The sequence below is a fragment of the Alligator sinensis genome, unplaced genomic scaffold, assembly GCF_000455745.1.
Source record: "Alligator sinensis unplaced genomic scaffold, ASM45574v1 scaffold1226_1, whole genome shotgun sequence".
Classification (NCBI taxonomy): Eukaryota; Metazoa; Chordata; order Crocodylia; family Alligatoridae; genus Alligator; species Alligator sinensis.
In genome coordinates, this window is record NW_005842447.1 from 634,326 (window position 1) to 659,248 (window position 24,923).

The 24,923-nt window shown below is 43.3% G+C and overlaps 3 protein-coding genes across 5 annotated transcripts in view; 1 reads left to right on the plus strand and 2 right to left on the minus strand.

Annotated features, from left to right (window-relative positions):
* Positions 1–9,705, minus strand: part of MYLK (myosin light chain kinase) — a 389,516-nt gene extending 379,811 nt beyond the window's left edge. Inside the window, exon 1 of the mRNA XM_025212143.1 lies at positions 9,527–9,705. The gene's annotated coding sequence lies outside the window, so the exon portion shown is untranslated. The remainder of the gene's footprint in view (positions 1–9,526) is intronic.
* Positions 1,116–14,773, plus strand: LOC102382168 (tetraspanin-7-like). 3 transcript variants are annotated; one of them, XM_006030462.2, is made up of 7 exons: positions 1,116–1,287; positions 3,338–3,533; positions 6,696–6,763; positions 9,410–9,505; positions 10,693–10,842; positions 13,363–13,446; positions 13,896–14,773. In XM_006030462.2, exons 1-7 carry the CDS (start codon positions 1,213–1,215, stop codon positions 13,959–13,961), a joined length of 735 nt encoding a protein of 244 aa, XP_006030524.1. In that variant the 5' UTR covers positions 1,116–1,212; the 3' UTR covers positions 13,962–14,773. The 3 variants fall into 3 exon arrangements, with proteins under 3 accessions (XP_006030524.1, XP_006030523.1, XP_006030525.1); XM_006030461.2 differs by having other exon boundaries at positions 3,338–3,526; positions 6,689–6,763; XM_006030463.3 differs by lacking the exon at positions 1,116–1,287 and adding an exon at positions 1,443–1,478 and having other exon boundaries at positions 3,338–3,526; positions 6,689–6,763.
* Positions 14,774–20,081: 5,308 nt separating this feature from the next.
* CCDC14 (coiled-coil domain containing 14) overlaps positions 20,082–24,923 on the minus strand; it is a 15,375-nt gene continuing 10,533 nt past the window's right edge. Inside the window, 3 exon segments of the mRNA XM_025212147.1 lie at positions 20,082–21,402; positions 24,497–24,629; positions 24,732–24,915. Coding sequence (XP_025067932.1) covers positions 20,412–21,402; positions 24,497–24,629; positions 24,732–24,915 — 1,308 coding nt within the window. The 3' untranslated portion in view covers positions 20,082–20,411.

Sequence of the window (24,923 nt, forward strand, 5' to 3'; positions counted from 1 at the left end):
ACATTGCTCTTTCTTTCTATCTTGTTTCCGTATCACATTGGAAGTCACATCCCTTATCTGAGGGGTGTCAAATGTACAAGCTATAGGCTAGATCTGTCTTGCAGAGTCACTCCATCTGGCCTATGGGGCTCCTAGTGGGCCCAGGAATTTGGGAACAGAGCCCTGCTGAGAAGAGTAGTTGGCAACAGTAGAGAGAGCACGGGTTGTGCAGACAGACTGCTTGGCCTGCTGGCACTGCCAATGGCCCTGCGAAGAAAGAGCCCTGTGGTCTGGATCCAGCCTGCTGCACAGGGTGAGTTTGACACCTCCGCCTTATACCATCAACTAGGACTGCTTGAGGTCATCTGCTTCATAGCTGTTTGGGTCAGAAGGGACCTGAGCAGATCATCAAGTCTGACCCACTACCATGGACCTTCTTGGACCCGCTTCATCTTTATCACTTTTCAAGTTTCTTACTCCTATTGATCATCTACATTTTAGGTTACTTTAGCTTGTGAAAAATCTCTCTTCTTAATCAATTTGCATTGTTGCAGTGACAAAGTGTTACTGTTAGGCTGGTCATATCATAACACATAATAACAGGGTACACAGCAGCATATTGAACCGATTACAAGCTGTATGACCCAAAACAGCTGGAGAACCCCAGGAACAGGTTCACACTGCTTCATACCACTTTGCAGCCACTTCAGAACTCTGCATTAACACTGCTGGTATCACAGCACTCAACAGGGGAGAGAAATTAAAGGGGAGCATGGCAATCTCCCCTTAGCACAGCTGCACATCAGTGTTTTCCAAAAAACCCAAAAACAAATGACCAGCTTGTTAAGAAAGTATATGTTATATTCAAATTTATAGATAGTAACCCACATAAGGGGAGAAAAATACATTTCCTTTAAGATATAAATACCTCTTGTTGCTTGGAGCTCACTTTTCATTTCAATATGTAGCTAATAAATGAGGCAAGCTTTTGATAACTTTTCTCTCATTGGTATCAATAGGATTACTCCAGAAGGAAGGTGTGAATAAAACTATCAGAAACCACCCTTTAATAATTAACCTGTGGCTCCTTAAATTAGTTAAAATTTGCCAATAGGAGCAGTGTTTGGCATAAATAGCTGACGAGCATAGTAATTAGAAACTCATGTGACAGCCAATATTTTTGTCTTTACTGCTGTGCGCTTAGGAGGAATAGGTCAGTGGCCATCAAGCAAGATGAGGAGAATAACATCTAGAAATAAGTTAGCAGTAATTAAAACTTGCTTATATTTGGTTGATTTGTTTTATTGGGTAAGTTTTTTATTATCTTTTTTGTTGAATTGTGTTTGAGCCTTGGTTACTCTTTTTTTTAAATGTCACTTAGGCAAAACTACTAATTACCCTGGTATAATTCTCTGTTACATGGATTTAACAATATTAAATTCCTAAGTGACTGCTAGCACATAGGATCCTCTTAATATTTCATTTTTAAAACTATAAAGGTAGGTACTAAACAAGTCTTAATTTTTCTCTTAAGTGTTTTTTTTTTTTTTTTTTTTTTTTTTTTTTGTTTTTGTTTTTTTTTTTTATCCTTTCCCTTAGTTCAACATAGTAGGGTATTCTTATCCTTAAGGTCTGTTGCACTTGGCTCCCTCTTCCTGTTTGTGTTAACAAACTGTTACCCTGGGAAGTGTTTAGACGGTGGGGCTGGATGATTGTTTCTATTTTTTTGTTGTAAAGCTCTGTTAGATCCATTATTTTGATTCAGATTCCTGTTGTAGGATGCTAGGACTCAAAATAAAAGAGCTCTCTAACTCGTGTCTACTCTAAGGCATATCCATCTTGGGTTTCTGGCTAGCTTTCCAAGTGAGCCCTTCTAGTTCTCTCCCTCTTGTGACCTGTTGCTAAAGAAATGGTTTCCACAGCCTGTATCAACCAACCCTTGACCTAACTGCAAGGAGATTAGGGAGGACTGCTGTGAATTTGCTTTTAGTGCTGTGAAGGAAGGGCAGAAAGGAAGATTAAATCTCTCAAACTGTGTGGTAATTGAAGTACCTACACAAGCGTCTAGCTGGTAAACACTACCTAAGCTGTGTTACTACTTCAATTTGGTGTTGGCAAATAGCTACTTGTTTATGCAAAAAATGTGTGGGGTTTGGCTTTGTATAATGGCTGAAGAAGCATTTAATGTCTAAACTTTAAACAGTAACTAGCTAGGAAAATGCCATGGTAATATGCAAGTTTAAAAGAGGGTCTGGGATTGCCAGAATCTCCCCCCACCCCAATTTTGAGGTTGTAAGGAGTTCCTTCAGAGTGGGTTAATCTCTGGCTAGATCTTGTTGTGTACCTGCTTGTCTCTACCTGTGCCCCATCTACATAAGTGGAAAGCATGCTCACTACTGTCAAACTAGCTTCCTCTTGGTTTGGGTCTACCAGGCTTTAATTCTCAGCAAGACTAGGCACAGCCTCTTGTATGCTTGAGGCAGCAGCACTGCCATACTTTCAGCTCACTTTGGGAGTTTGTCTTGGCTACAAAGCTAACTTGGGCATTACCCCAACTCAAATCTACCCACATATATGGATGTCTTTAACTCAAATGTGGTGCTGCCTTTAGCTGGAGTTGGCAAGTCCCAGAAGAAGGACAATTTTCTCAGTGGCTAATGCAATCGGCTACTTTCACTGTAGTGAGGCTAATTTTAAGAGCAATTGTCTCCAGAAGGCAGGGTAGAGATGCACCTTTTTATAGGCCAGCAGTGCCTGTGGGCACCATGATGCTGAGACCAAGTCAATCTGACTGCAGGGGCACTTGCTACTCCCTCCCCTAACCTATGCGCATATCCGGGATCCTAAACTTGAATATTCATGGTGGCACCTGCAGCTTTTTTTTTTCTCTTAAATTTAAGTGTGCCCTTGGGTGCACAAACATTGGGGACCCCTGTTTATAGACTAATTGAACAAGATGAGCAAGCTTTTTTGTAAGAGCTCATTACTAGCATCTCCTGAAGTGAGGACTTGCACAAGCTTTTTGAGTGCATCTCCAGTTTAGTTAATGTTATTAGGTGCATCTCTACCTTTTTTTTCCCTTCCACCTGACTTCAGCTTAACATGGCTAGCTACATCTGTAGTGAAGATGCACCTATATTTGGGTATCAGTTTGATTCTTTCCCATGTGCAACTTGGTAGGAAACCATTTGTTGTTTGAGGGCTCTGTCTGTGTGTGCTCTCTAGTGCCGCAACCTTCCTGTGGCTCTCTACTGCTTTTTTTTTTTTTTTTTTTTTTTTTAAAGCAGGGTGTTTGGTTGTTGAACTCAATCTTTGGATGGGATTAATGACTTTTTAATTTCTTTCGTACCTCTTCCAGATCACTGGAGTTGTGCTGATGTGCATAGGGATTTCTGCCCAAACAAAACTCCATGATACTTTTGTGGTGATCAATGAAGCTTCCTCTGGTGTTCCTGTGATCATCACCTTTGTTGGAGTCATCATTGTGTCCATCTCTAGTTTTGGCGCAATTGCTCTTATGAAGTCCAATCATGCGATGATCAAAGTGGTAAACTGTCTGTATCTTGTAGTGTTTAATCTTGTATAAATTCTTAAGAGTGCAAATTGTGGTGGGAGAAGTAGTCTTCTTAAACCAAAAGGGTGGGGTGGTGCCCATGTATTAAGAGTCTCATTGACCCCATGCAGTTTGCCCTCTGTCTGGCACTGGCTTCCTTAAGGGATATGTATTACATGTGAGAAATGGAAAGTAAAGCACTTTACCTCAAACTAACATGTTTGGGAACTTTAATAGTTTCTCCTTAACTCACTGGGCCAATTACTGGAGAGTACGTGTGAATACCCCTATTGCCCGTTGCAGGGGCAACCCAGATAGTTAAACATTTAAATATGAAATGCTTAAGTAGATGCTCTCTATTCTAACACCTGCACTTTTTGGGAGGAATGCATGCAAAATGGTAGCTATTTTATTTTTCTACTCTTAGGTGGTGTCCTCTTCTCTCTCTCCTTTTTTTCCCCACCCCTCCCCCGGGTCCTTGAACTGGGCTACTATGGCATCTCTTTGGCAAACATGTTCTTGGTGGGAGGAGAGGGTAGGGAACTGTGTTTTGACTTAAGTGCTGAGGATTTGCAACCTCCATTGGGGTCAATGGCTACCTGCCAGTTTTTTACCTACCTGGTAAACTGGATCACTGAATTCCCAAGTCCACATCTAGGCAAAGCCTGTAAAGCTTTCAGCTTGCTTGGATGGTGCATAAAAAGCTTCCCCACAAAACAGCATTCAAGTGTTGGCTCGGACACCTGGGGATGTCTTGAAACTTTCCATAGGATTTTATGTGCAGTCCTGCCTGGGAACAGCACTTGCAACAGCTTTCAAATGCTTTCGCTACAAGTACTCAGCACTTCTTGTTCTCCATGAGTCCTTGCTCTTGACCTACTGGATTTATTCTGTTCCTGAATATGAAAAGATCTGTTCTCTTGGAAATACTACAGTGTGCCTAAGCAACACTTGCAATGCTTTCCTAGGATTTGGAAACTGAGAGTGATTCTAAAAGCATCCGAACAAAGTTCTTGAGTAAATAGCAGAATAAGTTGAAAGCCTACTTTCTGGCTTGGGGATGGAGGTAGGACAAACTAACCTAATTTCAGCTACTGAATTTGAAACTCTGCTGTATGTAGCTAATGAGGAACAACTTGGCAGTACAGCATACAAACTGCTTGGTACTGCTGGGGTCAGCAGTTTAAAATCTTGGACGTATCTTTTTGTTAATTTTGTTTTGGTGTTTGAGACTGGGAGCATTTTCACAGGCATTTGTGGCCCAGATCTGATCTCCAAACAGGGCAAAGAGAGTCTAGCCAACTCTGGACAATGTGACTGGGAAATGGAGGCTCTAGCAAGTAACAATGGGCTAACCAAACTATTCCTGGGTTTCCAAATGCCATTAGAGTGCAGATATTTGACTGCTGTAGTGGGTAACGAGAATTTTGTTTCGGTGACAATTGCATTACCTTACTGCAAAGGATGCTAGAAGTAAGCAGGAAATGGTACCCCTCCCAAGAGGATATTTGAGACACAAGAGGGAAGGAAGGAAAGGGAGAAGCTAATAAGACTTGTGGGTATAAAGCCACAAGAGTCCAACTAAGGGCTATGGAACGCTTCCAAAACGTACTTGACACTTCAGATGGTCAAGCAGATTATACTGTAGTGACAGTGTCGCCAGACTTGATCGGCCAGGAGGAACAGTACAACAATAAAAGGAATGCTTGTAACTGGGTTTAATTGGCAGTATCTAGAAGAAGTGAGTGGGAACAGTTAATCTTTAATGACCCTTTCAAGCAACTGTCAGAATAACTTATCTAGAGTAAAAATCTGTGAAACTACAAACATCAAGTCTGTAATATATACATTACATTTCTCAAGTATTTTAATGGGAACATGATCAGCCCTAAGCCTCCTGACTTGGGAAGTGAACCTTTGTTAATGCCACTTCTCCCAAAGATGGATTTGCTCTACTGGACTCTAGAGCAGTTGCTGATTGGAACAGACTCCAGGACTATAAAATGTCTCTTGTCTAGAGATTTCTTGGAAACTTGCAAAAACCTTTCTGAGCTGGGTTTAGGTATTCCTCCTCCTGCCCCTTCAATATATGGATGAACTGTTGCCTTCTTGACTTGGGATCAAAATAAGAACCCAAATGTAGGAGATGGCTAAGGAAGGATCACTGGATTTATAGAGCAGTCCACCAGAAATTCATACTTGTAGAGCAAAATGTTTCCTGGAGCTGGCTTAAGATGTCATCTCCTGCTGCCTAGAATACTGGCATCCAAATGTCCTGTGATTTTTAAATATACCATCTCTTGCAAGATTTGACCAAATGCCAACAACAACTGTTCTGCCTCGCTTTGCAACTATTGGTGTTGGAGGAAAGCAACAGACTTAAATCAAAGCTATGTAAAATGGTACTTTCGAAAGCGCCCAAAACTGACTTCGGTGGGAGCAGAGTTGGGTCGGCACAGGAGGCCCCTGAAGACTCCACCTGGAGTGTTTGGACACGGCACCCCCTGGCCCCTCCATGTTTAACTGGTTGTGGGGGGCACGTCCATCCAATAAAGTGACATGGCTAACATTAATGTTGAGGCCCTTACTCAAACCTTCTGCTTCAGAGCAGGGAGCTGATCCATCGTTCTGGGCCCTTTGGGGGATGAAGGTAACAAAGGAGGGAAGGAAAACATGGCATAACTTTTCTAAAACTATTTGAGCCACTTGCAATAACATCTTGCCCATGTTGCAACGCTTAATTGACTGCAGTTGCTAAAAAAGTCTGACTAAACAATTGCACATTCCCAGGAACACTTGCTGTTATGCTAACACAGCAGGTTTGTGTTTGGTTTGTTTTTTCCATTTATGCATTGATGCAATCTGTAGAAAAAGGTCTTCACCTCTTTGACCTGGCTCCTTGTGACCATGGCTTAATCCCTTATCAGCCATTATAGTTGTGTACTAGAAGAACTGACGGCTATAGAAAAGTACCAAGTCTGACTCTCTATGGTTTATGCTCATTTTGGAAAGAGTCGAGAAGAGTTCTGAGATGGGGGAGGCAGATGAAGATAAAGGTTCCCGTGACACTTGATATTGGCTGGATTAATCTAAAACGTATGCATGTAGTAAGAGAGCATAATGGCTGTATGAATGTAATCTAAAACTATTTTCTAGTTTACAGGCATGCTGCTAATTATCATCTTGATTGAAATTGTAGTTGGCATCTCTGCCTATGCTTACAGAGAAAAGGTAGGTGTGTGTGAAACGCCTTAAATCACATGCTATGCTTCTACCACTATAAGACACTGCAAGTTGCAAAGTCCTTTTGGGGATCTTTGCCTGGTTTCTCTGCTTAAGGGGTTTAATGCCTGTTGGGCTGGGCTAGATGACTTCGAGGTCCCTTTCAGCCCTACGTCCCTGCAATCCTATGGCTAAGAAGCCACACTCACTACTTGGTGAAACTACACCTCTTATCAGACAAACTTCCTGATTTTTAGCGCTGGTATACATTAGGCCGTACTGAAGCTTGTTTTGAATGCAAAAACTTTTGCTAGTCAGACATCAACTCGAAGCTAGACTTTACCCTAGGTTGAATTTGATTGGATAAGTAGCCAGGTAGATGAACTAAGCTAATTAGTGAATGAGAACATCATAACAGATGCATGTATTTTGGAAAATACAATCCTGCTTTAAACAAGATGCTTAGAAAATCTTCTGCTTAAGGTTGAGCTGGTCCTTTAGCAGTAGTCACCATTGCTGTTCCAGCAGTGTGTGTGTTTTGGTGGGGTTTTTTTGGGTTTGTTTTGCTTTTTTGTTTTTTGTCTTTTTCCCAGTTCCTAGCATTATAACTTACAAGATGGCTTCACTAGCCTCTCTAACGAAAGTTCAGTGTTCTTAAGCTAGCTGGGCTGTGTAGTAGCATACCACTGTGCCAGAGCCCCTTCTTACAAAAGGGAGGTAGAAATGAGTAGGCCTAAACTTTGAGCCTTGATCCAATAGAAGCCATATGTTATGGTGGAAAAATTTATTGAGCAGAAATGCAGAACTCTCACTAAGTTGGGGAGCACTTGGCATGGCTTGCTACTCTCTCTCCTCAGCTGTGGGTTACAGGATGCAGAAATAAGGTTGCACAAAGCAATAATTCTATATTGGCTGACCTCTGCTTATCCCCTAAGAATACTTGAGCAGGTTTCTCTTGTGTCATTTTGGAAAGAGGAGCTTGGGGAAAGTGTGGTGTTGGGGGTGATCTTAGTCGTGGAGCCGGTATTAAACAGAACTGGCATTTACAGGGGGTGCAAGGAAAGCCTGAATCTAAACTTGTCTAACATGAAATTATGTCTTCTGCCAAGGAAAATATTTTTGCACTTAGTTCAACATCAGAACTGTAAGTCCAAAACCACCACTGCTAACTTCTAAATGCAGAATAAAATCTGGAGGAAGCAGTAAGAAAATATATGCTTTGGCTGCATTATTGCAGCAGTTAAGTAGCCAAAATTCATTAGGTGCTTGAGCAAAACCAGAAGTCTTAAAAGGAGCTGTGGTCTCCAGGTTATATTTGTTTGGAAATGCTTTCCAAGAGTATAAGCCTACCATTAACTGCAATACTAATGGCTACTACATCACTGCTAGTTCAAGGAGAAGTCGCAGTCTTCCTAGACAGAAATGCAGCTGTTTTTAACACTATTCTCTAGAGCAGAACTTGGAGTTTCAACTGGATTGAAGAAATGAGGCAAAGGCAGTTGTTCCCAGCAGCCCCAAGCAGAAACCAAACTTGCTATGCTGTTAGTGTTACTAATGATTCAATGTGCCTTTCTACTTAAGCAAAGCTTTTTTCTATAGCAGAAAGGTCTAATGCAGGGGTGGGCAAAATGCAGCCCACCAGGCCACTGCATCTGGCCTGTGGAGCCCCTAAATTAAAACAAACACAACAAAAAACCTTAGAAAATTAATATTTATCTGCCCCTGGCTGCCTGTCATGCAGCACTCAATGGCTTGCCAAAACTCGGTAAGCGGCCTTACACCCAAAATAATTGCCCGCCCCTGGTCTAATGGAAGCCTTGGGCAAGAAACCTTGTATTTGAATGAAGGCTAGCTATAGAACATGGGTGTCGGTCTTTTTAATGGCTCAACTTGATTACTGGACTCTAGAATTGCATGTGGAAAGCCTCACATGCGTGCACTAAAGACTACATGGGTTTTGATTTTTGAATTGTGGAAAAATGGGGCTGGCAGGGACCTCAGGAGGTCATTGAGTGCAACCCCTCCTTGATGCAGGACCACTCAGCCTAAAGCAGGGAGGCCAGAGATACGGCCTGTGGGCTGCATCTGCCCTGTAGAGCCATATCATCCAGCCCTGGTGCTGGTCCTGTGTGGGGGGCCAGTGTGGGACCACCCTCTTCTTCCATTGTACCAGCTCTTGCTGGCAGTATGGGATCTCTGACCAGTCTGGGATGGCAATGCTGAGGGCACCTGCCCCACTAGGGCCAATCTGAGGCAAGGTCCTGTGGTCTGGTCCTGGGCGACATGGCTGGCCTTATGGGGCCAGATGAGTCGGACTCCCTCCCCAGTCTAAACCATTCCAAATGAATGCTTGTCTACCAGGCATTTAAATGCCCAGTGATGGAGGGTCTGCAAACTTCCCAGGTAATCTGTTCCAGTACTTGGCCACTTCTATACTTCTTTCCAATACAGGAAGAGGGTATAGCCCAGATGCTCTATACCATCCCCTTTTTTTTAAAGCTTCTACTTCTATTTAAAAAAAAAAAAGAGACCCTGTGCTGACCTAGTATTTTGAAAGGGAATGTGAAGGAACTTTTGATATGAAAACGGATATAGATATAGATAAAACAAATTTTTTTTTTTTTCTACAAAATATCTAACAAACTTTGCTTGTAGTTGCACCGTAACCTACTGAGAAGTTTCCTGAAGACTCTTGATGAATATAACCTAGAATCCCAAATAACTCGAGGTGTGGATGACCTACAGAGGAATGTAAGTAGTCTCTGCTCTTACCTCTGATAATGAGATGGCAGTTATAGCAGATTCTCTCAATGGATAATGAAAACGGACTATGACTTCTGGGAGCCTCCAGATGTATCAAGAGACAAATCCTTGTGCAGTTTCTCTGTCTTGTATTAAAGATACGTTTAGCCTGAGACTGCAAAGCAGCTGGATCTTCTATGCTGGGTAGGGTGGAGGGTTGCTGGTAAACAAGAAATAAATTTTGTAATGAGCTGGAGAACCTTTCTCTCTGGGGACTGACCCAAGGAGGATGACTTGACTGACTAAAAACACACTCAAAAGACATCCTACCCTCATTTAGTAGATCTCCAACTTGGGCTTTAAATTAATAGGAGTAGCTTTGCAGGGTGCTGACCCCTCTAACTTTGCTGATTGGGAGAGGGGTTGGGGGCAAGGTGGAATTTAAGACTTGGGAGTTCAAATACATTTGAAATCAATGGCAAATAAGATGCCATCTCTTGGCAAGAATCCTGCTTCCAATGCAGTTTTAACTGGTAAATGTTCAACAGCCTATGGAGTTGGTTGAATGTACATCTTTTAAGAGATGAAAACTGATTTGGATTGCATTTCTGTCGAACTCTTTGTAAAACCAGGGGCATTCCAGGAAGCTAATTTAGAAGGGGATGCAAGTATTAATGTCTACCAAAATCTCTGGATTAGTCTTGCTTGGTCAACTTGACCATGGCATGACAGACCATGAATTTGGACCGTATATCTAAAGTGATCTAGACTTCCAGGACAAATCTGAATTAATCAAGAAAGGCTTTCCAAGAGCCAGGTCTCTGCTTGGCCCAACTTCTTTCTGAAAAGATTGCTCTATAGTAGGATGGACTGCTGCTTAAAACTCAGCCTATTGAAGACTAAGCACCAGGGAGTTAAGGTTAGACTATGACTTCATGGTTCGCTATAATCTTTTGATACTCCCTAACCCCTGCACTTCAGCTGATAATGATCCTATTTAACAATCCTTTGTTCTTCCTGCTATTTAGCTCCCCTGTGTCTGCTTCTGTCTGGGGGGAGGGTTGAGGAAAGGTACTATGATAAGGTTGCCCATGTCTATACCAACCATACACTTTAATCCAATAAAAGAGATTACCCACAAGAATTGCCTTCTACTTAAAATGCCACTAATTCACCTGAATCTGTGCTATTTCTAGTTTCAGTGCTGTGGTGCCCAGAACTACACTGACTGGTTCAACACTACTTATGGATATCTCAATTCTGCTGTTCCAAGTAGCTGCTGCAAGACTGTAACAAGAAGCTGTGGAAGGAATCTAAGCAAAGACACTGCTAACATTAATCAAGAGGTGTGTTGTTTTTTTCTTTCCCTCACTATTCAAGTTTTAACTCTCTCTTGTTAATCTCCCCTACTAAGTAGCTGAGACTGCAGTTAGTGCTTGCTGCCTCAGTGACTTGAATCTGTGGTATTCGGCTTCTGGCTAGCTTTTATTATTATTATTATTATTATTATTATTATTATATTTTTTTTTTAATAGATGAGCCCTCTTCTAAAACAGTCCTCTCTAAAGTTATGTCTGCTTGGCAGACCAGCTAGCTTAGCTAGACTTGCTGTTAATACCTAAGCGGCATGTGCTAAAAAAATCTATCTAAGAAATGTAAATAAGCCAACAGCAAATCCTGTGCTGCTGCAGTTAGACTGCTCTCAGGACCTCATCAGGCTCCTTTAAAATGTGCTTGCTTGGGTCACAGAGCAACTAATGACTGCAGGTATATCGAAAGCAGGAGTATCAAACTTGTGTGGTCCTGCAAGCTGGATATGTAATGTAGGACCAGTCCCATGGGCTGGATGAATGGCCTGGGGCCAGCACACTTGGTGGCTAGTTTTTGAGGCCAGGCATCCCTGATTCTTGGTTGCCATTGTGGAAACAAGCTTCAGTGTTGAGCTGCTTGCTGGAGCTCCAGGACTGCTGTTTCCTCCCAGGTACTTGGCAGCCAAACTAGTGAAAGGTGCTTGGCTGCAGGCGAAAAAGTACTGCAGCTGAGTGAGAGCAGAGGTGCCAGAGCCCCAGCAACCCTGTAGGAAGAAGCCTGGCATCATGGGCACTTGATGCTGTTGTGGGAACCAGCCTGCTCTAGTGCCCTGCTGCTTGGCTGTGGCCACAGAAAGGTCCCATCATGGCCAGAGTCTGCAAACCTGTGGGCCGGATGCTCTGGCCCACAAGCTGTTTGGCACCCCTGACCTTGAGTATTTCTGTTTTTCACTACAATAGCAAAAATGCCACACTCAAACATGGCTATCCCTTGCTGGGGTAAGGGGCATTAATTCACATTGGCTTCCTCCATGCATATTACAGCTTTCAAGCATGACATCCCTGGATTGTATGGAGCTGAAAACCTTTTCTGTTCTATCTCCTGGAACTTGCCTGGATATAACAACACACCTACTCCCTGTAAAGCTATGCTTACAAGTTGGTTGCCCGTCTTATGTCGGGACCCAGGGCAGCCGGCCAGCAGCTCTCCCTGACTCCCACCCGGGCAGTTAAGGGTCTGTCAGGCGGGTACTTGTGACGCATGGAGTGGAATTAATTAGGCAGATGCTTATCGGTTGCAAAGCAAGATTATTTACTCACGCCGTTAAGGTGGTAAAAGACGGAGGTCAAAGATACTTGGTTAGTTACAGCTTAATGTTCGTAGGTCGTACAAGAGTTCGTCGGTCTGCATAAGAGGCAGAGAAATGGAGAAAAAGGTCGGGTCGGCAAGTCGTCGATTTACGTCTGAGAATTAGGTTGAGACCGGGGGGGGGGACGGGGGACTGACAAGTGATCAGTTTGTCAGTTACTCTCACGCATACTTTAGAGGTTTTTTAGGTGCGTGTGCGGAGGTCTCCCATTTTTCACGGAAGTGAAGACGGGTTTTATTTGTGTAATAGCCAATTGCTTTTCGCCATGTCATAAATTTAATTAGAATCGCCAATTGTATAGTGGTCTTCGCTAGGGTGTTATCATAGGGTCACTCCTTGTTTTCTTTGACCAACTATAATGATTTATGTACAGCACAGAAGGCTGTTTCATTTCTAGTTAGTGTCGCAGTTATAAATCTCTTTTTGACATGCGCAGCAAAAAAAAACTTACTATCATTTTTGTTAGTGCAGACTAAAACTGTTTTGAATGGTTTTACTTGTTTGTGACATGGGCACTACTTAATTTGGTTGTGACACCTTAATTGGGCATCATCCTGTCTCTACCACTTTGTTAACTACTTGGCTATGAAAGCTGAATGAGAATGCAGAAATATGTTGATCCTCTTACCCCCCCCCCCCTCCCCTCCCCTGCAACTTCATATCCTTTTGGTACTTCATTATTTCAGCCTTGGATCTCACCTTAGAACAAGTCCAACAATCTTGCATGTCTGTTTTTAAGCTGCCACCAGTCATGTTAATCCACCCATTGCTTTTGGCTAAAAGATGTATATTAAGCACCACAGCAGGTCACGTTCTGTCGGATTCCTCGGCTCTGGATCAAGTCTATGATTCTTCTTGCTATGTAGAAAATCTTTCCCTCAGGGTTTTTGGTTTTTGTTTTCCTTTTTCTTCTGTAGGAACAGTAGTGAAATTCTAGATAAACCACAAATATATGTATATTTGAAATATGCAGTCTTGGTCATTTTGTCTCTTGAAAGCCATATCTTAAGGTTTGCGTGGGGTGTATTTATTTATTTATTTTAACAGAACTTGGAACTGAAAAAAAACTTTAATGATTTTCTTCTCTCCCCCCCGGCCTATTGCAACTCATCTTTTTCCCCAGAATTTGTACAGGTGCTAACACCTGTACCAGATTCAGTGGTTAGCAGTAATCTCTCCTTTCTAGGGATGTGTTGAAAAGCTGAAGAAATGGACTGAAGACCATATTGCATTTATTGGAGCTGTTGGCATAAGCATTGGATTTGCACAGGTAAAAAGTCTAGCTTGCAAAGTAAAGATTACAGCCCTTTTAATGGTAGGTGGTGGGAGGGCAGTAACAGATCTCATTCAGTATCAAAGAGGTGGAATAAGATGGAAGGAAAAGAGGCAAATTAGTACTCAAACTTACTGACTGGTAATTGTCCAAGCGGGACGGGGGTGGGGAATCCTAATGTACCCTTGTTGTAAACCACTACAATTGAACCTCCAACTACAGGCACTTAAGTGCATTATCAGTTCAAGTGCTCCAAACACTACTTGTGTAGCCAAAGTAAGTAAATTTTTTTTTTTTTTTTGACTCAAAAAAAAAAAAAAAAAAAAAAAAAACCCCCAAAAAGTTAGGTTCCCCTCTTGTCATTATAGGTCCATTAAAACTCAGGAACTTATTAAAGCCTTTTGATTATACAATCGAGCTACTCCCTCTTTTCACCTCCTTCTCAGATACTTGGGGTCTTGCTTTGCTATATGCTGCTGAGAGTGCTTAAAGAAGACTACGCGAACTTGTGAGCCATCAAAAGGTGCACGAAACAACGTGTGGATTTTTATGGATTTTCCTGGTCTGTTTTGATACTACTTTTAAGAAGGCTGATGTTTCTTGAAGGTGTTTAAACAATGAAATGACTGACTTCTCACACGATGCTGTAGATACTTCTCGGCTACAGTGCCAGCTTTATGAGTGAGCAAAAGTGTGGACTTTTATAAAGCCTTTATACCTTCTTTTAGGGTGGAAGGTGGATGGAGCTGGAGGAGACCTATGTTGTAATGCCAGTACTTGTAATGGACGTGATTCCAAGTTGAGGAATATTCTAATTTCTGATACTCGTTTAAGTTCTTCTAACGCTTGTGTCCAAGATGTCTGACTTATAAAATAAAGCAGTAGATCAAACCAGACTATTCTCTTTGTCTGAGTGGGGGGAGAGAAATTTGCTTTGCTTGTAAAGAAGGCTCTGCTTGCTTGCCAGAAGAAATTCCTTCTGACAGGATTGCTACAGTAATGGCTTCACTTCCATAGTAATACATTTACAGGAAAAGATAACTTTTATCCACATGGGCCTTATCTAATGTTTGTACAATCTTTGGCGTAACTAAAACTCCCTCACTTGGTGTGCAACAGTGAATACCAGTGCCCTCCTCGCAGAAGAGTGGTCATAAATTTGAGAAGCTATTACAATAGACAAGCATACTTACCCCCTCTTAAACTGCTGCCTATTTGTCTAAGGGAAAATGGTGCTGGTTGTAAATTGACCACAAATTGATTGATAAAATGTACCAGTATTTGTACAACCAACTTGGCTTCTCTTGTGTTGTGTATCTATGCCAAGGCGGGCAACTATTTCGGCTGGAGGACCACTTAATGAGTTTGGGTGAGCTGTCAAGGGCTGCAAGGGTAGCTCCACTCCTTGGCTGGTGTCCCACCCCTGGTTGCAATCTTGGGACCAGAAGTCCCTCTCCTTGCCCCCAGAAGTACTCTTTTTGGGCAGGGGGGCTGCCATGTTAGAACCAGGGGGTGGGGGGGAACCCAAATATTGTATACTAAAAGTCAAACACTGACAATAACACACATTTTTTTTGCCCTGATTTTTGTGTGGTGCACATGGAAGTGATTGAATAATACCTCAAAATTAGATCTTACTCTTGTATATTTGTGAGAGGATGTGGAGGGGTGGGTATGGGGGACTTTTGGGAGGCAGGGGAGTGCTTGTGGGTATGGGGTTTGTGGGGGGTGTGGAGGAGGAGGAGGGTAGTGGGTGGGTGGGTGTATATAGAGGTGGTGTGCACGTAGCAGTGAGTGGGGATACTCCGGAGGCATGGGGGTGGGTGTGGAGTTGGAGGGGTGTTTGGTGGGTAGAGTAGGGTATGTCTGGGTGCCCCCCCAAGCAGTCAGGTCCCACTTTGCAACAGTCCAGAGCCTCCTCAGCTGGAACCTGAGCACAGCCCTGACCCAGCACCACTTCCCCACACCACATCCTGCCATCCCTTGGGTACACAGTGCAGTGGCTTTGCAGCAGGACTGCCTTTCTAGGCAGCGCAGGGGGTGCAGCTCCTTCTGGCAGCTGCTGCCACTGACCCCAGCTCTATCATACAGCCCCGTGCACCTGTTCCAGTCTTGCCCACCCAAGTCCAGCATCAGTGTGGTGGGGGGGGAAAAAGCTGCTGCTCAGCATGGGGTAAAAGCAGCCCCTCCCCCTCCTACAGGGAACAGCTGCCTGCTGCTACTTTTACTCAGCGCTGACCAAGAGCTTTTGTCCTGTGCCGCTGCTGATCCTGGCCTGGTGACCCTGGAGGACTTGTGGAGTGTGCAGGGTCAGGGCTGTGCAGCACAGGGTGGGGTGGGGAGGGGGACTGCCCCTTGCTGGCAGTTTCCTGCTGTACCCACCTGGAGCCTGAGCAGGACTGCCCTGCCTGTCCACTGCTGTCACGGCCACCTCTGGCCTGCCGCATGGGGCAGCGGTGGCACCGTAGAGGAGATGCAGGACAGCTGTGCGCTGGCTCTGGGTGGCTGTAGAGGCAAACCGCTGCCAGAGGGAGGAGCTGCTCTTACCCTGCACTGAGCAACAGCATATGTCTGGTGCTGCTGCTGCTGAGCCTGGGCAGGTGAGCCCAGAGCAGGTATGGGGCACATGGGGGTTGGGGCTGTGCAGCACTAGGCCTTGCCGGTACCATGGGGCTGGGGCTGATGGTGGCAGCAGCAGCTGCCTGCCACCTGGGCTGCCTAGAAAAGCAATTCCAGTTACAGCCACCTCAGCCCTGCCCGATGCGCCACAGCTGGACTGTGCCTGGGGCAGGGGCCTGAAGGAACCACCGCAGGCCATATTTGGCCCCCAGGCCATATTGTACCCACCTCTGATCTATCCTCTGCTAGCAAATTTACTTGGAACTAAGTTCAGGGGGAGGTCAGCTGGTGCTCATGTCTGTTGATAGCCCCACACTAACTCTTGCTCATGCAGACAACAGTTAAATTGCTTGTAAACAAATTTCTCATTTTGTACTAGTACTGTCCACCTTACACTTGAAATCCGAATACAAACAGTGTTGTGCCATGCCAGGAACCTTGGGCCAAGCCTTAAAAGCATTCTGAATGACTGACATCACTATTTAGACTTCTCTTTTATTGTGCTGAGCAGGAGAGCCAGTTGGCCTCTCCTACAGTAAATGTTATCTGAGGCATTAAATGGCATAATCACCTGTAAATATGAATAATGAAAACTAAGAAAGCCATGTAGCACGACATGCATGGTCTCTGAACTGGGGAATGCTTTTTTGTTTTCCAAGTACTGCCATGAATAAACAGACTGACCCTGCAACAGTGAAGTCATGGAATTTACGCCTACCCATGTCTCAGAAAAATGGGGGCCCATCCTTTTTCCCCCTAGGGCCTGCAAAAAAACCCCTATGCAGACACTTCATACCAGAGCCATGTTATCTTTTCAAAGCTGTTTGTACTTCTGTGGATCAAAGTCCCTTACCTATTTAGGGCCCCTGAGGGAAAAGCCAGCACCTTCAGTTGAGCCTGGAAGGCTATTGAGCACCAGTGCAGACTCTGAAGCACCGGAGTTACAGGCTCCTGGTCGATGATGTTCCGCCCCATTCTGCACTAGTGGTAGTCAAGACGGTTATCAGGAGTGGGTTCACATTAAGCATCTTGCGGTCATCTAGCCCTGAGCTTACAAAGGCATGGATGACAGTGGCCATATCTGAATCTGAAAAAGAAGACTGCAGCCTTTTCCCCAGATGGAGTTGGTGAAAGGTGCTCCTAGCTGCCACTGTCACCTCGAGATTCAAGTGCAGCAGAGGATCCGGGAACTCTCAAGGCTGCAAATGTGAGTGGCCAGGGAAGGCTGCGCTCCATTGCTGATGGGTATCTTAAGCCCCCCAGGTCACGTGGACTCCCCATCACCATCACTTCTATACTATCCGGATTCAACATCAACTCCAATCCTCCACTGAAGCCAGGTGGTGGGAAAAGAGAGAATATGGAGACCTGATCCTCTAAGAAAGGAAAGACCTGGGTGACATACTGAAGGCACCTCACTCCAAGTCTCTGCATGATCTTGCCTAGCAGCTTTCTGAACATTTTGTACAGGAGGGGTGAGAAGATGGAGTCCTAGGGGATCCTACCAGGAAGCTCCAACAGGGATGATGAACTCTTACCTGCTACCATCCTGACACCTCCGTGCTACGAAAAAGTAGGATCTATTAAGAACAGTCCCAGAAGTACCCACCTGGACATATAAATGCTTTATCACCACGGGATGGTCAGCGGCATCTTCAGGTGAAGATCACAGACCAAGGCCACAAATGCAATCTCAGTGCTATCCAAAGCAAATGCTAGACTAATAACAGGAATCCAACTGCATCCAGAAGTACTTAAGAGTTGTCAGATAACCACCTGGCCTTCCCCAAAATGGGAAGGGTGATAGCTTGCTGAGGAGTCAGCATTAAGTGCTGGTTTCTCAAGCAGGAAGTTGTACAGTTGCAAGCAAAAGATGATTTGGCATCTTTCTCTCCCAAAGGGAAGCACTGATGACCCTGGCCAGCAACAGTCCTGGCCACCCTTGACTGGCTTTTACAAGGACACGGATCAAGTCCACAGCTGGCTGTCCACATCTCACCAAGCATAGTCTCTGTGTCGCTGGGCAACAGCAACTAGAGCTCATCCACATAAACTGGACAAGACGGAACCTTCCCAACCCCAAACTTTGACTCTGCAGCACATATTGTGGACCCCAGCTAGGCCAAATACAGGCAATTTTGTCTGCAAAATAAGCAGCAAACATATCGCTGTAGACTGCAGAAGACTGAGATTCTGAGTAGAAACAGCCAAAATAAACCAGATTAACCAAAACTAACCACCTGGAACAGTTGCACTGGATGACGCTTGGCATAAACGATGGTACTGGAGGAAAAAAAAAAGGTCTTTCACTGCTGCTATTGTCATACCTTAAGTCCTTTAAAAAGAATCTATGCTGCAGTTCATTGGTTTTGGCAGAGGTAGAGAGGCACTCACCTACTCATTCCTGTTTTAACTGGTTCAGGGGAAAACTCTACTATTGCTGCTGCTACTACAGGGGAAATGGACACCTGTGTGCCACTGGCTGTGGCCAAGGCCAGCACGCTATTCCACAAATTGATTGGGTCAGCAACAGAGTAGCTGTCAAGGGCACTAGGCATGGTCCCCAAAGAGTTTTGCAATCCTACTAGCTAGCTCCCTGAGGGCAGACCGTCTTAGAACAGAGATCTGTGCTGCTAGAAGGCAGCAGTCCAACCATGACAGATAAGTGGGGTCTACCCCCTGATAAATGGAGTCTTTGTTTCCTGGTAGGTACAAAACATTAGGTCCAATGTGGGCCTCATCTTGTGTGTTGGCCCAGTTAGTACCTGGGATAGCTGCATGGTACACATGGAGGGCATGAAGTCCTGCTCCAGCACTGAAGAGCTAGCCCTAGCATGATGTTGAAGTTACCCAAGACCATAATTTGGGTACACAGGGCTTTACTAGCCTTGCCAACCCTCCTGGATTGGCAGGGAGTCTACCAGAATCCGCAATGATCTCCCAGTGACTATTGAAAGCGATCTGGGAGATGGATATTGTGAATGGGTTGAACAGTACAATTAATGACATTACATCATGTTAGGGGAAAAAAAATCTCCCAAAATAGCTTGAGTGAGAGTAGGCAACCCTAGGCTTTACAGCTTTCACTTCAAGTCTGCTCCATGAAGCCTTCAAACTCAGTATTTTTTTTTTTTTTTTTAAGCAGCAGACACTCCATTTGCACTAGAAGCCATGCAGTGTGAGTGAATTAGAAGGCATAGCTTTAGTTTTTATCTTAATTTTTTTAAACAATCCATTTATTAGTATGTCTTATTACTTAATGAACAATGGCTTCCATCATCTTCACTGAATTGCCCACATTGCTCATTAAGTTTTTCTTTCTTTTTTTATATTGGAGTTGGTCTATTGTCCATGAAATTCAATACTACAACAATAAGAATTACTTCTAATAAAAAAAAAAAAATCAAAATCCCTAAGCCTCTGACAGGCTTTGTCTATTATAATTATTGAGTTTGCACTGAATTATGTTGAGAGACAGACTGACTAACTGTTCTGGGTAATAAGCAAGTCCATGCATGTCAGCCACCGTAGGTAAGTAAATTGCAAATCATATTACTAGTGAAGCGATAAAGTCTTTGTTTATACTGGTATAACACAAGCATGTTTAACTATCACACAAGTCTCTACGTTCTTTTTAATTCCTTTGCTTTCATGTATACCTCAACTGCTTTATTCCTACATCTGTAAACCATGAATTTGACCAGGCAGACTAAAAAAGCCCACACACTTCCAGATACTGTCAAAACTGAATGATAACAGCCAACATAAAAACCTATTCCAACTGATCCTGGACATGAATGACTTGCAATTCAGGCATGCCATGACTTCTGCAAACATCAAAGGAGCATTCCCACGTCACATACATAATGCTGTCCTCATAGTAAAGGTTTGGGACCAAATTCTGTTCTCAATTCCAGAAGTATAAGAGCCCATCTCTGCTGATATCTACTGACTAAACAATTCTTCCTAATCCTAGTTTGAAAAGCACATTGAAGCCAAATGAGAATGGTTCATCCATCATTTAATATAAAAGTTCACATCAGAACACCACACAGTGTTAGTTTCTTTAAAACGACCACATACAGTGATGAGACAAGATAGCACTTTACTATTAAAGTGTAAAGTTCCTCCAATTAAATAAGATTATTTGCACTGATTACAAGAAACATAGCACCTTAATTTATTTAATTAAGTTCCATACATAATTTAAACTCTGTTAGGTACCAACCATTTGCATATAAAACACAATAAAAAAATAGACATTCCAAAAACTGTACTAATTAAACTATTAAAAAAGTAGCAAAATTATCTGGACCAGTACAGCCCGTTTAGTTTCCTCACAGTCATTGTTTCAGCATACTGTTGTGCAAAGTCCTTTGTAATCTAGCTATGTTGGCATCCAGGGCTGCTAACCCATTTTTGAAGTCCTCTTCATCTCGTGAAGTAAATGTTGAGAAGGAAGATGCACTCCATTCAGACTTCCCTGCCATACAATCAAAAACAGAAAAACTAGAGTCAGCAGATATTTCACTGCCTGTTTTCTGAAAATTTTCTTTCTTGTGTGGCATAGGAGCGTATGGGTGTTTGTCAGACTGAGGTCTGTCTGGCTCATCTGTAAGCCCTTTGGCAGCTCCAATCATTATGTCTTTTGGCCATAGTTGGAGCCGATCTCCTTCCAGCCTGGCTGTATTCCTCGTGGCCTCAGATGTATTTTCTGTAGTCTTTTTCAAATCGTAACCACCAGTGAACTTATCAAAAATCTTTGCATCATCCAAAATCCCAAAGTCGTTCTGCTTCTTGAAGTCAGAGAGCCCACAGCTGTAGTCCAACTTCTTGGAAGCTGCATTAACTTGGTGTTGGGTACAAATTCGTTTTTCAGTTACTAATGGCTGTTTTTTAGAGGCACTGCTGGTCAAAGGAATATAAATAGTTTCATCCACCTTGTGATCTTCCTCTATTAAAGTCCCAGAATCACTAATAGTTTCACCATCTTCTTTTGACAGGGGAGGTAGAACCCTTGGGGCTGGTATTTCCTCTCCAAAGACTGTAGTTTTTTTAGGGGATCCATCAGCAGAAAGCTTTTCATGGGCTAGCCGTGGCATTTCCAATTCTCCAATTTTATGTGAAAACTGAGGTTCCTCATTTTTCCAAACACAATCAGTTTCTAAGTTTTTAAGGTAACTCATTATTGAAGTACTCACAGGGAAAGGGTTAGTTTGCATCTGTTTCTCATAGTTTTCCAGAAGAGACTTGGTAAGACCTTTACCCGGTCGGTGTCTTACATTGTCTACGGTGAGGTCAGAGAGAAGCTTGGCCATGCTGCCCTGCAAAGTTCTGTGGAGAGCAATTTATTAAATTGGTCATTTGCACTTACTGGATACTTTCACAAACATTTTATACTAAAATGTTTAGAATTGTAACACTGCACTGACCATTTAATACTAATTTACATTTTATCTACAATAGCACAAGACTGATACAAGCATTAACTTATTCAAACTCCACTAAACTCCAGTCTTCAGTTCAGTGAAACCTGTCTACCAAATGAGTAATGAGAAGAACAAAGAGTGCAGGTCTTGAGATTAATTTCCTGCTTGCCAGGGTGAATGGATCAGAAATAAATAGCTTTCTGGCAAGAGAATGTCACCTTTCTGTAAAGCATAAGATACAGCATCTCGTGAATGTTCAATGTTTTTTTTGTTAGGGTGTGGGATCTGCTTTTGAGCTGGGAAAAAGTGGAAAGAAGTCCTTCTTTAGCTTTGTATAAAAAATAAAATATTTAAATACAGACATACACAAGTTAGTCACTGTTACTCCTCATTTTCTGCCTTCTGAGCCAAGAGACAGGAAGATTTGCAATATGCTCACATGTAATAAGATATTACGATATCACCACCTGGTGGCCAATAGTAAATAGTCACAGAAAAGCACGTTCTCTAGAAGTTCAATAATAAAAGTCTATGATTTAGACCAGCGGTTCCCAATGCAATGCTCACTGGCCCCCCCCCCCCCCGATTCAGGTGCCTGCGCGCATTTTCACGATCAGTAAAAATAATTATTCCAACCAAAAATGCTGTCATTGCTGACTGAACTCAGAACAGTAACACTTCAAGTTTTTTTCACAGGCTCTGCACAACGGCCGCCAAACTGAGACTGAGTCAGTCTGACTGTCGCGGTGATGGAGCGAGTGGTGCTTACTACTCACTCTCCAAGCGAAACTATGCACATGTGTATATCCAGAAGTTACCTTGAGTCGGCCCCGAGAGACCGACCGGCTGAATTCATATTGGTGCCCGCTTTTAAATTCCAATGAGCCCTTGGGCACAAACGTTGGGAACCCCTGATTTAGACACAGCTTGGACAGTGACTGTTTCTTTTGAAGCCAAAAAATCTGTCCCTTATCTCTCCTGACTATGCAAGTTGGTCCAATAAAAAGATATTACTTCACCTCACAAATCTTACTTCTCACAAAAGTCTGACACAATTATCAGTAAAGGTTGACATATGCTATATAGAGCAAATACTCCGAATTTTGGACAACCAGAATCAACACTCCAGTGAACGTAACTAAAAAGCATTGTCCACAAAGTCATTGATTATATTTTAGTCATTCCCCCAACTGATGGGATTGGGTAAGCACTCATTCTAATTCACTTCCTGGAGGGAGGAAGTCTCTGCCAGGATCTTTTTAAGGACATTTTTTTCTACTTTCTCCCTTTTCACAAGAGAAAGGAGAGACTTTTCTTGTTGAACAAGCTGCAGAACTAGTTCCTAAACCTTGCAGATTTCAAGGAATTAACTCCAGCTGGTCAGGACCATGGCCTCCCCTGGTGCTGTGTCCTTGGGGTCTGCCATGCATATAGCAGGTGTCCTATCAACCTAGATCTGCCATGGTAGCTAGAAGCCAATCCTGCCTTGCACTGGTTAGACAAGCGGTTAGACAGCTTTTCTTGTCATACTCCATCTTATTGTCTCAGAAACCGTGGAGAGGAAGTGCCTTTTAAAGGGCCCCTGTTAGAAGTTTGGAAAATGAAAGCTGACAAAATCATAGGAAACATTAGAAAGAACTTCTTCACAGTTACAGTGGCCAGAATCTGGTAAGCTTTTCTGCTTTTCTACTACCGTTACTTCATTTAGCTACATACCCTTAGATTGAAAAAAAGGCTACACACTTAGTGCACTGGAGTGTGCACTTAATGTAAAGCAACCTGTGCTCACTAAGGACACAGCACTGAGCACAGGACTGTCAGTTGTGTGGTATGAGCAACCCCAAACCTGAGTAGCTCCCTTCATTTTGATGGTGTCTTATAGTAACTGCTTTTAGAAACCTTGAAAATGAAGAGAGCTGCTAATACCATGGCACTGACAGCACATAATGTAGCAAATGCCCAAATGCCTAGTTTTCAAGGCTTTCAGCAGCTTCAACAGTAATCACTGCAAGAAACCTGGAAAATTAGTAGACAGGAGTTAGTCGGTTTCATGTCACTTAGTTTCGTTGAGTCAGGGATGATCCTGCCTTGAGCTGGACTCGTGAGGTCCCTTCTAGCCCTACTTTCATAAATTCATAGATGCTAGGGTTGGAAGGGACCTCGAAGGATCATTGAGTCCGACCCCCTGCCCAGGCAGGAAAAAGTGCTGGGGTCATGTGACCGCAGCCAGGTGCCTGTCTAGTCTCCTCTTGAAGACCCCCAGGGTAGGGGAGAGCACCACCTCCTGGGAAGCCTGTTCCAGATGCTGACCACCCTAACTGTGAAGTTCTTTCTGATGTTTCCTACGATTTTATGTCAGGTTTCATTTTCCAGGCTTCTAACAGTGGCCCTTTAAAAGGCACTTCCTCTCCATGGTTTCTGAGACAATAAGATGGCCTACAACAAGATACTAAGTTGATAGGTCTGTTATGCTGCAGTTAGCCAGAGTACAATTAAGTTACAAAGTAGACAGGGGGGCTCAAAACTGCTATGCACTTAAGTAGTTTGTGCATTTAACAGATACTCAGATAACCTGAGTGTGTTGCAACATGAGTAATAGGCAACAACCTGGGACTACCATTTTATTCTGCAGTTAAGTGAATTATACACACACCCCACATCAGTGTACAAGTGGAGCACATCATAAACCTTGTCAGTTTTTTTGGTATCTTCACGCAGGTACAACCCCTCCAGTGCAACTCATCCCATTCACTGGTTGCATACTTTGATCCCTATAAGTTCCTGACTCAGAGAACTCTATTGGGTAGACAGTGTCAGTGGGGCCCTGTCCTTGACAGGGTTTTCCAACTACTATCCTAACACATAAAAATACATTTACAAAATAACTTAAAAGCCTATTAATAGGATACAACTCCAAAGTAGGGAAGCCTGTAGGATTACTTTCCAATAACCTTAAATAAGGAAGAAATGGCAAAAGGGACAAACTGTAGCCAAATTACCTGGTCAGTTCACGCAGTCTGTTCACTTCTGCATCCCGCTGACGTAACGTTATACCCAGGATCTGATTTTCTTTCTCTGAGGCTTCCAATTTAAACTGGAAGTTCTTCACATTTCCCAATGCCTCATCCACTTCTAAAATTGCAAGTAGAGTTTTGTTTAATCATTGGGGGTGGGGGGGGTGGGGGGGGGTGTTTCATTTAAAAGCACTGTGTTACAACTGAGTTCCAAACATACCAATTTTGAGCTTTGTAGCTTGAATATCAAACTGCTGCTTATTTTCAAGTAATTCTTTGTCTTTCTCTTGAATAACTTTTGCAAACTGCTTGTTTTCTTCTTTCTGGCTTTCTATTATTTTAAGGAGTTCTTCATTTTTATTCTGAAGTGATTCGAGGCCCTTCAGAGATTCCTTCAGTTGACTCTGGAGTG

Bases quoted from the DNA above. Each gene is read 5' to 3' on its own strand.
- LOC102382168 (XM_006030462.2), top strand. From the start codon at position 1,213: ATGAGGAGAATAACATCTAGAAATAAGTTAGCAGTAATTAAAACTTGC. The intron at 3,534-6,695 runs GTCTGTATCTTG...TCTAGTTTACAG, and splicing joins GATGATCAAAGTGGTAAACT to GCATGCTGCTAATTATCATC. The intron at 6,764-9,409 runs GTAGGTGTGTGT...CTTTGCTTGTAG, and splicing joins CCTATGCTTACAGAGAAAAG to TTGCACCGTAACCTACTGAG.